Here is an 18740-nt window from a genome sequence, read left to right on the forward strand (position 1 = left end):
TTAATAATAACCTGCATTAATGAAGGAGGACAAATATATCTTACTGTCTGAAAGGTTTCATGTAGTTACCAGAGAAGTGGGTATATTTTTCAAAAGGTCATCTCTTCTGCCTAGAGGAATTTGGCCATGTCACAGCACTCCACAGTATCTGAATACAAGCCTAATATGGAAAATGTTATCAGCAAGTCAGAAACATGTGCTTTTAAATTAGCATTGTAAATAAGTAGGTGTATGGCTTGGCCTGAATAAGAGAATGGCACTGATGCAGACCTTGTTCTTTAGAGAAGATGATGCTTTAGACAAGCCTGAAAACTGATGCTCCAGTAAAATAAGAGTTTTTCTCTCTTACATATCCTTGTTCAGGGCTTCACTGCCAGCAGGGCTCCAGAGCAGCACTGTCAGGTTCTCACATTTCTCTCTCCACTGGAGATAACGTGCAGCCCTCCCTCCTAGCAAAACTCTGTGGCTGCACTGCAGACTTTGCAGGTTGCTGCTGCTGAACAATAATTTTTATCTGTAAGCAGTATCTACCAGCCCGTTGTTGTAGCATGTTAGCATCTATCAGTTCCAGCTTTGATAATGTATGATTTTAAATGCCTCTATTGAGTCCAGCATGGACTAGAGGAAAACACCTCAGCCCACATTACTTATGAGAAAAATAGTCCCCTTCCAAGAATTTTAAGTTGAATCTTTTGGTACAGAGTCATATTTTTCAATGTAAAAACAAAGTACATTTACAATTTAACTGGTTTTGAGATTACAACCCCTGCTCCTGCATTATTTACAAACCACAAAGTAACGGCAGCTGTAATTCCACACTCAGGAAAATAAAATCCAGATTTAAAAAATCTGTTGGAGAAGAAGAACAAACAAGTCTTTCTGTGAGACAAATCTATCTGAATATGGTTTCAGGAACAGGGTTGCATGTTTTCCAGCACTACACTGAAAGACAATTCTCTAGGTATTTCTTTTAAGTCAGTTTTGTGTACACATCCATGTGGAGTTTGCCCAAATTGCCAGACTTGTTTCCAGTCCCTTGGGCTCCCTGTGAGTTTCCTATCCAGGAAATCAATAAATAAAACTGTTGGTTTTATTTATTTTGTGAATTACATTTTGCACACAATGTCTATCAGGGCATTAAGAGTATATATAAAACCTTGATCATTTAATATCCCAGGATCTGTCATTATAATATGCAACTGGGCATTTAAAAAAAAATAAATGGAAAAAACTGCTTCCTCCAGTTGTCCAGTACCTCAAGATGTTAAGGACTGATTTCCCCCCCTCCCCCTTGAGTAGCTCTGTTAAGTTTGCTGTAAGTTTTCATGCTCATTAAATTTGATTTTATTTCAGGTACTTTTGAAAAGGTTCCTATGAATGTTATTTGTATTTAAGTTTTAAGAAATTAAGTAACTTTTTAGAACATAAATATTTGCATTACTACAAAGCTGTCTTCTTCCTTTGGAAGTCCAATCTTGCAGCCTTTGCACTGACAGCACTCTAGCTAACTGAGGAAATTCCTTTGCAGAAGTATTTAGGTAGAAGTGCAGAACAAGTTTGCTGTGAAACATTATTTTCAACTCATAGTATGTCATGCACACAATCTCACTCTTCTTTACTTGAAGAAACACACAGTTCTCAGAAAATTATCAGTTTTACTGATTTATAATAAAAAACATTTGCAGCATTTCTGTGAAAAATGCCATTTTGATACTGGCACAGATGTTTTCCATTAATAAAGAGGAACCTAATGTAAAATCTTTTCTTTTGCATTGAAGACTTCATAAAGTAAACACTTAAAAAAAGTCTCTTCAGGAGGTCTATTTCACACAACACTAACATATTGGCAAGCATGCAAGCTTATTTAAACCGAACCAGCAGTGCTTGAATTAACCATTAAAAAACCAAATAAAAACTCACATGAAGAGAGAAGGTAAAGGTAACTTTACATACACAAAAAAGTCCTTTGGATTATTACCGTTCAATAAGCCTGAACTCTGCTACCAATGGCAGGTGGTCAGAAGAGTTTTTTTCATTGGGAAGACCATTAACAGTCCAAAGATCCTTCTCTGTTAAAAGTCCCAGCCTGCCAAGAAGTTTCAGACCTCCATGAAAAGAATCATCTGTTCCTGGTTAGGAAAAAAAAAAAAAAAGTTCAACATTGTGGGCTAAAAATCACACATTCATACATATGCAGAAGGAGGTAAAACAGTGTGGCAGAACTAAGCTGAAGTTATTATTGTTCCATGCAAAAATCACCAATAAGGTGGTTCAGAAATTATTCTTGTTTAGTATAATTCTCACAGTAGAGCTTACAGCCAATAAAGCTCAATGTACACAGACAGATGCTACCCCTCCATTTTATGAAGGGATAAACTGATATAAAAAAAAGGATTTGTTCATGGTAACTCCACTGAAAGCTACAATCCAGAGTCCTATATTCTAACACAATGGCATTGATAAACAGAGCTAACACTTGCAAAGTTAAGCACCTTTTGAGAGTTACTGATTCACATAACATTTTATTTTTGTATCCTCAAGCACACAGTTCTGCAGCAGACAAGTTATACAGAAATTCTCATCTCAGGAGGATGAAAGCCTTCTAGCATTTCCCTTCCTAAATGTTCATCCTAAGTGATATTCCTGCATTAGTTCTTGCTATCTATTCCTAGAATCACCTAAAAAAACAACCAGACCAACCCAAAACACACCAACTAACCAAACAAGAAAATATCACAGGACATCTTCCACCATATACACAAGAAGCACTTCTCATGGATGAGGGGAAGACACCTCACAGCCTTGCTATTATTACACTATGCTTAAAATATTTGTGTTCTCAAAAAAAAAATATTAAAAAAATATATATATACATATATATATATAAAACCATAATCAGCCAAGAATAGCAAGCTTTTTCCAATTTAAGACATTTCACTGAGAATGAGATCCTTCCATGGTAATGTCAAACTTTTAAGCTGCAGAGATGATTCTCAACAGACTTAAGTGCTTTCAGGACTAGCACAAACAGCAACTGCCACACAGAAAATATTTTTGTCAAAAATATTTTTGTCAGCAATTTCAGAACTTCCTGGCTGAACCTGGCCTGGTACTGTGTGACCATTAGGAGTAGTTTACAGGATTATCCAGCAACTGTTAAACTCCTCAAATTGTTCAGCAGCTTCACTTCTTTGCCATCTGCTAGCTTTCCAGTTCTCTAACAATCCAGCATCTGTTTACTGCTTTTCTGTAGAAAAGCTTTTTTACAGCAAAGATGTCTTAGTTGCTCTAGACCAAACGTCCATCCAGCTCTTGAGCCAAATTTATCATTTGGCACAGCACCTGCATGTCTACAAAGGAGCAGTTTGTTGCTACAGAGAACTTGGTCTGCAGAGATTAATGTCAGCTTGGAGCGTTCTGGAACTGGCAAACCAGAGTCCTGCAGATACTGAGCCCTGCTTTCACAGCAAATCCTGAATAACAAACCAAATACTTGGCTAAGCACAACAGGGACTAAATCAAGAAAACTTAAAAAACAAACAAACAAACAAAAAAAAACAACCCACAAAAAAACCCCAAACCAAAGCAACCTTTAAATGGAAAAAATATGATCAGTCAGCATAAAACAAATTTAATACTCATACGTTCAGACTTCAGCCACTTTTAATACAGAGGTTCAGGTCATCAAAAAACTGAAAATCCAGACCATTATTCAGTTTCTAAGAACTAGTGAATAAAAATTACCCCAGCTTAGACTACTTGCAGAATTAAAGTTTGATCCCACTCTGATGAAGGGTGAAGAATGTATTTGAAAACTGACCATAGAAAGAAAAATGTGCTATAGCTGTCTGCTGGGGCAATGATGGTGTAACAAAATATGCAAGCAGGTGAATTAAGATTAAATTTTGCAGAAGGCCACACTCCGAAATCACACAGCATTGACAAGTCATTTAGATACTTCTCATATCTTAGCTTTCCAGTCAAAACTCTTATTTATGTGTTGTGATGATTTTGTATGTTCTATTTTATATTAAGATAGCATTTACTCTGCATGTTAGGACAAATGAGACTTGTGAATTTTAATAACCAAGTCTTTGAGTATGAGAGATGAAAGTTATAAATTAGCACTGTTTGTGAAAATACAAGTATCAGTTGAAATCTACAGTGGGAGCAGCAGTGGAAATCCAGGTTTCTTTGTTCTGAGTTCTGCAGAGCCATTTATTTGGTAGCACTTCACCGTGCAATGACCTCAGACGATGGAATAAACACTGAACTATAAACACGACATGGAACGCACACTGCTCGGAAGTACCCACAGTGAGAGCCCAAATGCAGTAGAGGACAGCTTGTGGTACCAATCAAGAAATACACCCGGAGGAGTACCATGTCTTTCTTGCACCATCTGGTGAGTTTTAGCTGCAACTGCAATCAAGAGAGTGACAACTGGGCATGTGCAAGTGGCTGCTCTCAGAGATAAGGCCACAGAGGTCACTTGCTTGCCAGACACTAATTAACATCTTTTCTATCGGAAAAGTAACTTTCTTTTAAGAATGGTTCTAAACATTTCATTACCGGTTTCAATGCGCATCAGAAATTGCCATTCACTTTTTTGTTGATGATAGGAAATACTTCTTTCTCAATAGGTCTGGCCACAAAGGTTCTGTGGAAGTTAAAGAAATCAGCATTTCCCAGAAACTACTTTGCTGTAGCCTCAGCTCCTGTCTCCGTGCCGAGATGGAGGAATGTTCAGTAAGGTGAAAAAGTTTGCCCTGTGTGGTGCTACAAGTCCAGCTGTGGTGAGTGGGGAAGGCCAGCCACATTTCTCTGGTAACAGCTGACATACAAATCACCACCACAAAGCTCTACTCTCACTACATCTCCCTTAGAACATCCAAATGTTACCTTCTGCTATTTGTGATAAATAATTGAAAGATGGTTTCTTTACCTGGCTGGGCAGCAGTATCACCATTTGCTGCAGAATAGAAAATATAATCCACAGTGACAGCACTTCGGGAGTGACAAGTTGTCACTTCTGGTATCCCAGTTTCAGGAAAGTAATGAGAATAGACTGAAGACAATTTAAAATGGTGCTGCAATTTCGAAGACAACCTAACAGGAATCAAAGAAAAGAATTTTATTTTCTTGTCTTTCCTAGAAAAATAAGCAAAGAAGATATGCCAAATAGTTCCTGGTTACAAACAAAATTATCTGGTTATGCAAAGTAGTGTTTCTGTCATGCAATCAATCCCATAGCTTTGTGTTAGTGGCCTAAACCTCTACAAGCAAAATGCAGGCAACTTTTTCAAGTAAAAGGCAGATACCTGAAAGCCTATCAAAACTGGATAAACTGATGCTTTAAATATCCATAGCTTTTACCTCCATCTACACCTTGTACCCTCAATCAGCAATCTCTCACTGACATATGGGTAGAAGTGACCATGACAGCAGCTTATATGAAAGTAACACACTATAAACTCATCTAACTATGCCCTTCACCAAACAGAGAAATTAAGATGTTTATTTTTTATTTCTCTCCCCTAAACTAAAACTCTCAAGTTTTTCGAAGTAAGGCTATGCCTTAATCATATTTCCTCTACTCAGGCTCACATTTTTCTCTTATCATCATCTTTCAGTCTGTTCCTCTTCAGTTCAGCCCATCTTGTCTCACATGGTTTTTCAATCTTGAAAGCAAGCTGCAGAAGTGAACCTTTCAGCAGCAGAACTGCTCTCTCCCTGCCAGCCACCTGCTCCCCTCAGCAAGGATGCTTGAATATTATCCATCCCTCAGCTGCACCTGCCTCACCTTGCACAGCTGCAATTTAAAACTGAGCTACAATGTGTTCTGGTTAAAAAACAAGCAATTAAAAAAAAATCAGCATGTCACCTGCCTGATTTAAGACAAGACTGACAAACATGCCAGTTAGTATAAGACAGATGGACAGTAATTTCTGCTCCTGTCTGCATCATTTTTAAGATGAGGCAAGAAACCCTACAGGCAGTGTTCAGTATGTAGCTTGCTAAGGATTTACATCATGTAAACCATGTAACATCATGTAACCATGTCTGGTTAGAAATGCCATTATTTAGCTTTTTGATCACCAAGAATCACCAAGTGTTTTAGTGTAACTATCTGCAGTGATACTGAGAGCTCATTTCTGAGAAGACTGAGAAGATTTGAAGCCTGACATCAGACATACAGGGGGTGATTTCCTTCTTCTATGTCTTACTTTATATGCATTTAGCCAGTCTGGTAAATGCAAATATATTCTTCCTTTCAAAAAGGAGTTGCATATTCATTCTCAGCAGTTTAGTGGTTGCTTCCTCCTTCCATTTAACAAGCAAGTGTTTAATCTGAATAAGAGTTGTACCACCAAATCCATAATACTCCAGATTTCTGGGACTCAAACTTAAATTCTCCCACAGAAGTCTTGAAAATGAAGAGGTATTATGATCTTCCTTGCTCCTTTCCCTACTTTATCACAATTTGACATTGTATTACAAGGTTTTATTAGCACCCATAAATCAGTATCTCAAAACCAGTAAGGAGAGAACTGCCAACAGTTAAGCAGCTGAATCACACAGTTTTTGCTGATGTTTTTTTTCCACTTGTCTTAAAAATGTGGTTTCTGCAACTGGACTGAAGTGCACAGTTTATGATGTCACTAAACAGCTAAATATCCTGTTTATGTCAAGAAGTGACAAAAAATGTCAAAAGCATTATTTTACTATGCAGACAGAAAGTACCCTCTAAACAGCACTGACACTTTGTGTGTCTCTGCATTTTGAAATAATAACTGCAAGCACACACTGCTTCATGATTTTTAGTTCTAGTCTTTTGCTGTCTGATTATCCTCTTAATGTTTAAATGGAACATGACTTTTTTACCAGATGGACAGACTGGGTTGGGTGAGCATCTTGTATCCGTATCTGGAATCAGATACAAGTTTTATCTAAATACAAAACAAGCCCCCCAAACTAGTAATGGGATTTAATTTTTTTTTCCCAACACATACTTTTCAGATGCTACTACAGCCTCCTGAGTGTCCAGTTTTGCTTCATCCAGTTTTTCTCCTGCAAAATAAAAAAAATACACTCAATTTATTCAAAATAGGATAAAAGCATGATCAGTATTGAAGACCTATAGAAAATATCTTCAAGGACACTTTTTTTTTTTTTGCAGCAGGCAAGATACAATTCACTAAGCTGGATTAAATTCTTCTGTTCCATTAGTATGATCCCCTCCAACAACTTTTTCAAATTATGTCCCATTCCTTTAAAATTGTTTTCTTCTGCCTAAGAAAAAATGGTGGATGACACGTGCCAATTCACTCTGCAAGGAATCGCTTGCTTTTCCCACTTGTTCCATGAAGGGAACATAACCACATGCACATAACCACTGAAGCAGAATGTAGATTCATGCTACATATATGTGCTGTGCTCCTCCATCTCCCTTTTTCCAGTTGCAGCACAACAAACTTTCATGTCAACACAGCAGATTAAATAATTATATGCACCAGCTCCTGTATGGCAATTTCTAACTATTACCTTCTAAAGATTCAAGTTTGCAAATGCTGGTGTGAACACATAACTTTACACTAAGTCCAGCATGAACATTTTGAAAGCTCAAGACTTGTTTTTCCCTCACTACAATAGATAATTTTTATTTCAGTGAATATTTTTAAATTATCACAAAATGCATCAACAAAGGAACTCACCTGGACTTTCTTCTTTTTGTTGCTGTTTTATTTCATAAACACAGTTTTGTGAAATACCCAATTTTTTTGGCCAAATTGGAATAGACAAGATTCTTTGTCCCCTTGGAGACTCTTCTTGTCCGGAGACCTAAGACACAGGAGAGATCTGATTTAAAACCAAAATTCACAAGGAAATGAGAAGACATTTCTTGAAGTTTAAAGTTTGAAGCCAACCAAAACCCAGATGCTTAGAATAAACCTTGGCTTGTAAAAATAATACCTCCTCTTAAGTATACCACTTTCATTTACTCTTAACAAGTTTTTTGCAGCTATCCAGGTTTTCAACACAATTCTTGTGACACTGAGACACTAAGACTACCAAGACACCTTAGCAACAGCAAACAGGACAGAGTATACAGAGCTCCTTAGCAGACATTTACTTTACCTTCATGATGCTTATTCTTATGTGAGCAAATCAAGTCAAAGCAGACCTTGAAACATCTACCCACTAGCAACGAAGAGCAGTGGGGCTATGTTAAAATGTTTGTTCATTGGGTATAGTTCAGTTATTTTCTATTAAATATCATATGACATATCCAGCAGCTGCATACACAAGTTTTCAACAAAGAAATACCAAACCTGAAACAGTTTAGGGTCAGCACCTAATTGTCTTTTTGCTTTTACGATTACTTAGTCACTGTAATTCAAAGTTTATCTAAAATAAGTGTCCTCTTTCCATGGAGTACACAGTATGTATTGGATTAAGTACCAAGACCAGAGCAATAAACACAGTAATACAATCATCCTATGGATAAGTACCTTTCAAGAACAATTAATTTGTTTGCAAGTTTTTGACTTTATAACCTTAGAAGATGTTATGGTCTGTAAGTATTATTTTATATTTTGTTGTGAGGAGGTATTAGCCTCTGCTCATATATGCATCGCACAGAATTTACAAATATACCAGGTTTTAAAGCAAAATCAATATTCTGCAAGGCACAGCTAATATGCCCAAACTGGTTTAGTAACTCCACAGTAACTTTCACAGCTGCAGACTGTCAAAGGGCACCAAGACTGGTACTGCAATGGAAATAATCACAAGCAAAATTACAGCACTCTAGCACCACTCACATTTTTCTCTTTAATCACCACTGACTATTTTTGTGAGAAGTTAAAAGCATTGCCTACCTTCCCTATAGCAAGTCCTTCATAATTTAACTTTCCTTCCTTTATAAATTTGTACAGTGGAGAATCAGGAACAGAATTGAAGTCACCACAGATGATAATTGGACAGAAGGTACCATCGTTCTGAGGGGCGACACTTGCAATCTCTGCCAGGAGCATTGCAAGCTGGGTCAGTTTGATGTCCCCTCGCCTTGGGTTATACAGCAGATGTGTATTGGCTATGCAGATTGCAGCATTAGCTTTAGAGTGAAATAGAGGCCTCAAAAGCAACACCAGTCCAACGTTGTCCCTGTCCAAGAGTGGAATATCATGACGAAAAAACTCCACTGGGTTTGATGAGATCAGGCTAAATTTGGAAGTTTTGAAGCAAATAGCACAGCCATCAGGTTTTCTCCCTGTCCTCATTTTGTACTCACAGTGATACCCTTAAAAAAAAAAAAAAGGCAATTAAAACCATAAAATATAATTTCATAGACAGCCCAGTGCTGTTTATGAAACTCAAACTTGCTCCTCTTGGCATCAGACAAGTACCAGTAACAGGAACAGTACAAGAACCAGTAACAGTAACAGTTCTGGGACTGGCGTAGGGCAAAAAAGATTTAGATCTCTTTGAACCACCATGGAATCTCATCATTGGAATCTTGTGCCTTACCATAAATTCACATGGGGGAGTGATAAGACACTGCTACTTAGGCTGACTGACAGTACTAGTATAAAAACTAATGAACATAAGGTGACCATGGATAACATTTAGTGTTGACACTTGGAAAAGTTTCAAGCCAGGAAAAGCATACCCTAGAAAACCTACCCAACAGGAACTGGTAGAAAACCCTAACATAGTTTTAAGAGAGCACTCAATGAATTTACAGAACGGGATACACAGCATTGTTGCATGTGATGGGAGGAGACTGGACTGCATTAATCCAAGTGAATTGTTTTGAAGAAAATAGTACTGGGACAGGGAATAAGTCATTGCATTGGTCATAAAAGTTTTATCATACCCAGGGATTCCAAACTTGACTTGATCTCTCCTCTATAGTGGTCCTCTTGGACTTCTTGTAAACAGAGTACCTAAGGCAAAAGTTTGCAATTAAAAATATATTAACAAGTACATCAGAATGTTGACATGTATCTGTTGGCTAGTCTGTATAGGTATTTAAAAAAAAAAATAAAAGAAATTCAGAGGTTTTTGCCTCCATGAATCACACAAAAGGATTCCCTCTTCTACAGAAAATGCTCCTGAAAATTGATAGAGGGTCCCAATTCCTCCCACCCTTTCTCAGATGCAAAATTAAATTTAAGCAAAATAGTGACCTGCTAATACATTCTCAGCAGTTTAAGAAAGGCCTAAATGCCAGAGCAGTGGATGAAGAGGCTAAGGGCACACTTTCCATTAAGTACAGTGCAGACAAGCTTCCATATTATGACTTGAACTAAAAATCAGCCTCAGGATACTTCATTAAGAGAGTTCTCACCTTGGAGCCTTTTTACAAAAGATTTACAAACAACCTGAGACTCTGGAAAAGGTCTGAGCTCCCGAAGGGTAATGAATTAGCACTGCCTGCTGAGCTGCAGCAACAAGCTTCACTTAACCAGCTGAGAACCAGTGCTCAAGCAATATTCTTAAGTCTCTGCTTCATCTTAAGATTACAGTTAAAAGAAACAAACAAAAATTAACAGGTTAAAAGTCTATGTCTTTTAGCATATCATGCCCCGGAAAAAGGGCACAGGCATCTGCTAGGATCTGTGAACAGCTGCCTGTGGGGACAAAATGCATGCAGCAGAAGTCATCACCTCTTTACCCCAGTGCTGAACTGTGCAGTTCTGCAGATCTCAGCAAGTACCCCAAACCGAACTGCTCTTGGCTTTGGTTCCAGCCCTTCCATGCCAGTGAACTCTCTGCTGCCACTAATAGTGCTGGACAGATCCTCACTGGAGTTCTTCTGCCCAATGCTTCTCCCACTTCTCAGTTCTTAAGAAATATCCATGTGCTCATTTCTACTCACATCAGCATCCAGCTCTTTGATTTCCTGCAGAATGTTGGGAAATCTGTATGTCCAGATTAACAATTGTTGCTTGCAGTGGTTGTACAGATGGGAGTTATCTTCTAACAAATTCTGTGACAGGATATTGTAGGACATGACTGTAAAATCAAATTTTGCCTCACTTTCTGTTCTGCTTTGGTCAGTTTTTTTATTTTCAAATATTTTCACTGTTCCACTGTGTTGACAGAAATATTCCCAGTGTCTTTCGACAGTTCCTGTTAAAAGCACAAGAAGCAAAAAAAATTACAAAATACACCATACAACTACTTGTAGCTCTTAGAAAACATCCTACTGACAACTAGCTTTCAAATTGCTTAAGCAATGCTAAAAGCTTGTTTGATTAGCAGTGATTTGGACCCTCTGTTTAAGCATCAATTAAAAAAACAAAACAAAAAAATTCCCCCCCAAACCTACAGCATAAAATCATGGTATGTCCTGGATTTCAAGTTGCTTTGAAATGAGGAAACTGGCATGTTCTAAGCAGATGGCTGCAGTCAGACTGTACCGTCAGACTATACCACCCTCCTCCCTGTAGAAAGGCTGCCAAATTGGTAAACCAAATCCAGTCTGTCAACATGCTACCTTCCACCACTGCCTCCTCAGTGGAGATGGGGTATGTCAGTCTGGGATACACCCTTCAGAGCAGCATATGGGCATCTTGCTGATCTCTCCTATCCATGACTAAGAAAGGGTTAGGAATAGAGTTTCACTGCTAAGACTATATACAGTCTGACAAACTCAGCTGTCAGCCCCAACAGGGTCCACTACAGGGGTCCCAAAACAGAAAGTGCAACAGATTTCCCTCAGCAAGGTTGGAAATTAAAAAACTAGCAAGCCTCAGAATTACCAACTGCTGAAAAGGCTTCCTTTGCCTTTCTGTCATTCCTCATTTCATTGCTAGTATCACTATATGAAAGTTTGTAAGAATGTATCTGCCCATCATTAAGTCTATTTATTTTCCACATATGTATATCTCCACTTACAAAACTCATGAACAAAGATGCTTTTCAGCCTTTATGTGCCAACTCATCTGACAGCACACCAAGGTCCAGTTATCTGTGCTGTCAACCAGTGGCCAACTGCAGCTACAGCTGTTAGTATCTGCCCTAACTAGGTAGCACTCTTCATCACTCTGCTTACATTATTCATGACTTATCTAGTATTTAGTATTTAGTATCTAGTATTTGCAAAGAATACAGCAAGGCTTTAGGTACTGTTTCTATAGCAGGAGAGAGGCTGCACTGCTCCTCAGCAGGGATCTCCAATTAGTCACCTTACAATATGTGAACAAAAGATACCTGAGAAGTTCCACAATCCTGATGACACCCAGATAAAGCAATGTCAAAATGTACTTGCTAAGGGTAGTAAGGTGGGACTGAACAATAAAGCACAAAGCAAACTCTCTTCTTTCAGCTTCTGAAGATGAATGTGACATTTCTAAATGATCTAAAAGATAATTGTGTCCAAAAATTCCTCTGGGATACTGATGGCAACTGTTGCCCTTTTCAGTCATAATACATCTTTAACTTAAATTTTCTTAATTAAGTGGTTTAGGTGACAAGGGACCAATGTTGACTGTGCCCCTCTATCTGTTTCACATCAGACAAAACTATAAATATCCACACTACTCAGTAAAACACTTGGATGCTATGTAGAAGATTTTATCTGGAATAAGATAACTCAGACACTTTGATAAAAGTCTACCCAAGATAAGCTGGATAGACATCTTTGCACTTATTCTATTTATTTGGATAAGTGCATTTGCTGTTTACTCTGCCAGTCATGGTCTGACAGAAAACTTACTGAATACAGTTGTAAAAACAGAACTGCATGATCACACTGGAAGCCAATGCCACTAAACTTCAATTAGTTTGCAATTATCTAGTTTGCAATTCTGCCTCAGAGAGAAGCCAATTCAGGTCCAGCAGGACTTATGAGCTCAGACACAGTCCAAGAAATAAAGCTATACAACAGCCAGCCCAGCTCAGCCCTCTGGAAAGTTATCTAAGTCTTTCTGCTTTAAAAGAGTTCCCAAGTTAAGAGACCTGATCTGGTAACAGACACGTGGAGAGAGCTGCCTGACTCAAGTTCAGGACTCCCCAGCTGGGCAATCTCTCTTATAGTTGACCATGTCCTATCACCAACCACAGTGAACCTATTTCCAGCAGACTGACAACACAAAATACAAGGTTACAGACTACACACAACTATGAAGTTGTAACATTCTAAAGACAGATGTTTTCTTGAGAAAGGCACCAAGACAGAGTACCAAAAAAAAAAAAAAAGCAGACATTTAGTATGAAAAATAAACACGGAAAATTAGGAAAGAGCAACTTTTATGTTTCTTACTGCTCTGCTTTTCTTCATTCTGCTCTGCAGCAGGACAAGCTTTCTTCTGATTGGAGATGTTTGTTTCTTCTTGAGCTGAAGTACCATGCTCACCACTGAGTCTTCTCTTCTTTGTCAGTGGTTCTTCTCCCTCAGATTTCATACTGGTATTAGGTAGGCGAAAGCAAGAACTCTGCATTAAGTTACTAAGCTGCCAATTGGAGTTCTGAAATTGTCTCCAAGGTCCAAAAAATGGAGGTAGCCTCCAGTTTGTTGAGAAACTAGCTGGAACAGGAAGTGGAAATGAGGCCCCGGGATGGTGTCCGGCCCATCTCATGAAGTTGGAAACTGGACTGTTCCAGCCAAGTATCTGGGAACCATTCCAGCTGATGCAGCCTCTGCCCAGCCTCTGCACGTGATGAGGCAGCATGGAGTGTCTACAAAAAAAACGCACAGGTTTCATTACTTACACATAACTACATCTGCCTGAATAGGACTGTAGATGCAAGTTATCCTGCTCATGACTTAGACAAGGTATTCTTTCTCTACCGTTTAGCACATAAAAAATATTGAAACCTTTTTAGATACATACAAGTTATTTAAACCCTTATCTAAACGATATGCAAAGGGGGACTTTACAGCCTTGTATTTTTTCCCCTTCAGATTTACAAATGCTATTTAATTTCCAAACTTTGTCCAGCTGATTAACTATTTACAGGTTATTTTCTGCCCTGTTAAGCTCAACTATCTTCCAAGTGCTCAGACCTTTACAAAACGTTGTTTTTGTGTGCTGCGTTAACTTTATAGTACGGCTATTTGAAAGGAATCAGAAAACCACTTTCCTTCAAGCAGTCAGGAATTTAAAAGGCTATTGACTTGCCTCAAACCACAGTGTCAGCAAGAGCATCATGTCATCTCTGGCACCAGTTTATAGAGTAAATTAGTGTTCTTACTTGCTTTCTGGGTGGTAAAAGTATAGCTTAGTGATTAAAGCAAAAGAAAACAAACCAAACACCAAAAAACCAAACCAAAACAGGAGAGGGCTGAGTGACATCAATTTGTCTTAGCTTCCTCATTGTTTAAATAAGTGTATTCTGAGATCAGAAGCAAAGACATCAAAGCTTGTTAAGCCAGAACTTACACTCAAATGAGAACCTCCTGGCTGGTCATTCAGCCGAAGAAATAAGCCTCAACAGAGCTTTCAGCAAAACCCGCTCGTCCTGAAACAGCACTCCACCACAATGCACCATAAGTAGCTCGACAGACATCAGCAAAACACACCTTGGGCACCACGGCAGAGCCGAGAGGAGGCACCTCTCTCTCCTTCGCCTTTTCAAACACTTGTTTTTACGGAAAGCTCAGAGAAAGGCCGCCTTACTAAAAGCCCAGCAGCCTCAGGCTCCTCACCACCACCTACGCCCGGACGAGGAAAAGCCCAGGCCCGCGCTCTTTTGTCTCCTGCGGGCCCGCTCTGCCTAATGGCGGGCACGGAAGCGACCGTCGATCACCCCCCAGCCGAAATGGGGGCTCTGCCGCCTCCCCAGCGGCCAGGCCGCTTCCCGCCCCCCACACCCAGCCGGAGCATGGGGCTCTCCATCAGCGACCAGATCCGATGCCGCTGGGGCCGCGACAGCCGCCGGGAACCCCGCAGCGCCGGAACGCGGTGGAAGAAGGGTCGGCCGACCCGCGGCTCACCGCACAACACTACCCAGGCGGCTGTCGGCCCAGACCCACCGCCCGCCTCCCGCTCCGCCGTTTACCTCCCGGCGGGCCCGAGTAAGGGCCCGGGTAGGGGCCCGACCCAGGAGGACCCCGCTAGCAGCTCCGCCCAGCTCCAGACCCCCCAAAGGGGGTTATTCCAGGGCAGCGCCAGCTTCGACCGCCGCGGCCGCGCTGCCGGCCCGGCGCTTACCCAACACGGACGGCGGCAGCGCCGCGCCCCGCTCTCTCTCGCTCCTGGGATTTGTAGTCCAAGGAGAGGCGCCGCGCTCGCAGCCATACTTGATCCGGGAGGCCGGCGCCGAAGCCGGGCCGCCATCTTCAGCCAGGGCGGCGTGCGGCTCTTCAGAAGGTCTCGGACGCCGGGTTGGGGGAGAAGCCGGCCCGGGATAGCGCCAGCTCCAGAGCAAAAACCGGGTTATAGGCTGGCTCATTTGAGGCGTTTGATTCTTTTAAATGAATATAACACTGTGATAATCCAGGAGTTTCCATACACGGGCTTCTCCCTGAGGTCACTGTGTGTGACCTGTAGAATCTCAAGAGGTCCATTTCAGGGTGGACACACCGTGTTTGGGAGGAGGGGGGGGGAGAAACCAAACCACTCACCTGAGACAGTTATTTAACATTCTCGGATAAAAATGCACCTGAAGACACTCTTGCTGAGGAGACTTGGTCTGACGGAGGGGTGGGAGACCCGCCTGCCCTGCAAGCACCGCTGATGGACCCCCCGCTACTCAGCGGCTGCACACACAGCTCTGTGTCTGCAGATGGTGCGTGGGTAAGCAGTTCAGAGGCTGTCTTGAGGTCTTCTGAGGACAGAATAAACGCTGGCTCGGTTTACTGTAAGGAAACGTAGTACAAAGCGCATGAAATGTGATAGCGCTGAACAGTGCAGATGCTGTGCAGGAATCGCAATCAGAATACTCTTTCTCCGCGCTTCTTTTACTTGTGTCATACCAGTTTCTTTAACAATAATTTTAAAACTTTCTCAGGAGTGGTAGTGAAGAGTGGAATTGCAATAATGTAGTTGTGTTAAGAGGATGCTAGGTAGACAATGTGCCAAATCCACTTTGAAAAATACCCATCCCTTTTCTGTTACATTCTTCGCAATGTAATAAGAGAGCAAAGCTACAAGCCCTGTAATATGGGGGTAGTAACATATCCCAACTATATTTTCCAGACCTACATTATTTTGGTAATGTGGTCTCTGTATATATTTTTTGTTATACATTGGATATATTTCTAAGACAGAAAACAGTAAGCCAAAGCAATAAACAACAACAACAGCTGCTAAGAGCAGTTTTAAGAGCAGAGGGAGTCTTCCAGTGGAATGCAGTTACTTTCTATATTTTGATCTGCATAAGACACCCAGTTAGTCTGCCAGTTCAAAGGTTTTTACCTTTGGTAATCCCACTAGAAATGCTGGAAAAAGGGAAGGGGTGAAGCTTTAGGTTATGGTTGGTTTTGTGTTTTGTTGCTGTTTGTTTTTTTTTTTTAATAAATCTTAATGAAGAGGAAGGTGTGCTCGTAAGCTTACAAGTCAATTATGTAACAGACAAAATAGAAGAACAAGACTAAGCTATTAATAATGATGCACATTGTTTCTCATCTCAGTGTTGCTATTACTTCTTGACCTAGGAAAGTTCTAATAAGCCAATAACACTTAATGCAGAAGGTTTACACTTGTCTATTATTTTGTGTATTTAGGTTGCCTATACTATGTTAAGAGATATTCTTCAAAATAGGTATCTAAAAATTCTGATTTGTACCTCGAAGGCAAATTGTTTTATGAGTCATTTGAACTTTCAAAACTCCCTAGTGAATGTAGGCTACTGACTCTTTTGATTGATTATACTGCTTATTAGAGCAGCCATGGTTGTTCAGCTTAGTGGTCCACTGAGCTCAGTTTCCTCCTTTCTGAAAGCAGTTAGCAGCAAATGCCTAGAGATGTACAGGAGCTGGGCAAACTTCAAATGAACAATCCCAGCCTCTAGCTATTTTCAGCTCAGTAGATTTTCTAAGTCTGATGTGTTTTTCTCTTCAGTTACTCTCAGGGACTCTCCCCAATATACTTGAATTTGTGAACTTCCAGAATCAGTGGCATCCTGTGACAAGAGTCCTGTAGGTCTAGCACCCATGTGAAAACCTGTTTTATTAATTTTATGATCTCTTCCCTACTGGCTTCACTGGCCCCTGTTTCTTGTGTTAAGAGAGACTGAACAGTACATGCCCACCCATCCATGCCACTCAAGATTTCATGGACTGCTGTTATATCCCCTCATATTATTCCATCTTCCCTGCTAAAAAATCTCAGGCTACTCTTTTTCCTGCATGAAAAAGCTACTCCTTTTGCTATTTACTTCCATAAAGTTAGATGTACCAATACCTTGTCAAAAGATATAAAAGACACTTTTCCTCTCTCAGAAGGCAAGAGTGGCAAGAGAGCTTTTAAGAATCAATGTCCTCTCTCTTCCTCATTCCTTCAGAAAATGTTCTCTATTGAAAAATAGACTCGACCTATCAATCTTTTATTAGAGAGAAAAAGAATAAAGGATCTTTCTAGCATCTTGATAGTTGGGAATATCAAAGTAATTAAAAAAAAATAAAGAAAATAAAGTAGAGGTGGGAGACTATAAAACATTTGAGCTTTTTCTGCCCTATGACATCTTAGTTACAGTCATTGTTTTCTCCCATAGAAAACAACCTTTCTCTGGGACAGAGAAAGAAGTGGCACATTCAAAGAAGTGGCTTTATCTGGATGGTGGAACATGTCTGTTTGGAGCCCCCTGATGTGACTTTGCTGGGCTCTCCAGAGTTGTCTAATCGACTGTTATCTGTCAAACCAGCCTTGGGGGAGGAACAGATGGTCCATTTGTGACTGTTTCTCTGTGACTCTGAATGTTTGCAGGACCTGCTTGCCTCTCGTATGCGGGTTGGAATTCTCATTGTAATGGGATAAGAACTACATTCAGTAGTAGCAAATTCAGAGTAGCAGTAATCTTGTGATCCCTAGGTGTAAGTAAGGAAGAGGTGCAGCTCTGGCACTACTGCCAAACAGTGCTACACTGAAACTTCTTAGAAGGACTCCAAGGTGAGCTTGTGCTTTTAGATTTGTCCCAGTGAATCTGATCAGGAACTCAGACAATGAATGTGTTTATAGAACAAGAGCTTTCATTTACATAGATGCAATTGTGAATCTTTTACAAAGAAATGTAATTAAGTATTTTTCTTCATGTCAAAGACCTGCATGAGATCAGAGATAATAATAGCCTGGTAACGAAAAGCTGATTCTTTTAGCATCTTGTAATGAATGAATGTAAACAGTGGTAAAAAAAAATATCTTAACAATTCATATAATCTGAAGTGTGATCTGTGTTTTTATAGATCTGCATTGGTACAGATCCCACCGCAGCCCAGCCAAGGAGGTGAGGATACCTGTAATCTTGTGACTCGGTGAAAGAGGAATGTCTTGCAGTGCTAAGTCACTAGCCTTGAGACTGAAGCCATGAACCTCAGACCCTGGAGAGCTGCCTCCCACCAAAGTGTTGCAGACACCTGTGCACAGGTGCCCAACTGCAGGGAGAAGTCCAGGTACAGCTTAAAAAATCTGCAGAAGACAGAACACAAGACATAGTGGTTCAGTAACCATCTGTTGACCTTCTTTAAAATCTGTGAGTAATTTCTGCATGACAGGCCTTTAGGTTTAGGGCAGTGTACTTGAAAACTGCCCACGGCAAATGCTGAAGAGCAAATGCGTACGAGCTCTGGC

General features: G+C 40.2%; 2 protein-coding genes across 3 annotated transcripts in view; one reads left to right on the forward strand and one right to left on the reverse strand.

Moving 5' to 3' along the window:
• Nucleotides 1-1589: 1589 nt before the first annotated feature.
• On the reverse strand, nucleotides 1590-18553 carry ANGEL2 (angel homolog 2). Of its 2 annotated transcripts, XM_030447068.1 has the most exons (10): nucleotides 18407-18553; nucleotides 15578-15811; nucleotides 13274-13689; nucleotides 10886-11139; nucleotides 9881-9950; nucleotides 8883-9304; nucleotides 7716-7842; nucleotides 7014-7071; nucleotides 4946-5109; nucleotides 1590-2129 (listed from the first exon to the last, which is right to left on the reverse strand). In XM_030447068.1, the coding sequence occupies exons 2-10, from the start codon at nucleotides 15595-15597 to the stop codon at nucleotides 1975-1977; spliced, it is 1686 nt and encodes a 561-aa protein (XP_030302928.1). In that variant the 5' UTR covers nucleotides 15598-15811; nucleotides 18407-18553; the 3' UTR covers nucleotides 1590-1974. The 2 variants fall into 2 exon arrangements, with proteins under 2 accessions (XP_030302928.1, XP_030302929.1); XM_030447069.1 differs by lacking the exons at nucleotides 15578-15811; nucleotides 18407-18553 and adding an exon at nucleotides 15013-15171.
• The window catches only part of RPS6KC1 (ribosomal protein S6 kinase C1), an 87741-nt gene continuing 87507 nt past the window's right edge, over nucleotides 18507-18740 (forward strand). The window contains exon 1 of the mRNA XM_030447067.1: nucleotides 18507-18562. The gene's annotated coding sequence lies outside the window, so the exon portion shown is untranslated. The remainder of the gene's footprint in view (nucleotides 18563-18740) is intronic.

Source organism: Calypte anna, chromosome 3 (assembly GCF_003957555.1).
Source record: "Calypte anna isolate BGI_N300 chromosome 3, bCalAnn1_v1.p, whole genome shotgun sequence".
Classification (NCBI taxonomy): Eukaryota; Metazoa; Chordata; class Aves; order Apodiformes; family Trochilidae; genus Calypte; species Calypte anna.

Coding starts and splice junctions, on each gene's coding strand:
- ANGEL2 (XM_030447068.1), bottom strand. CDS start 15,597: ATGTTAAATAACTGTCTCAG. Junction 11,140..13,273: donor GAATGAAGAAAAGCAGAGCA/GTAAGAAACATA, acceptor TGCTTTTAACAG/GAACTGTCGAAAGACACTGG. Junction 7,072..7,715: donor ACAAAAAGAAGAAAGTCCAG/GTGAGTTCCTTT, acceptor TTTATTTTGCAG/GAGAAAAACTGGATGAAGCA.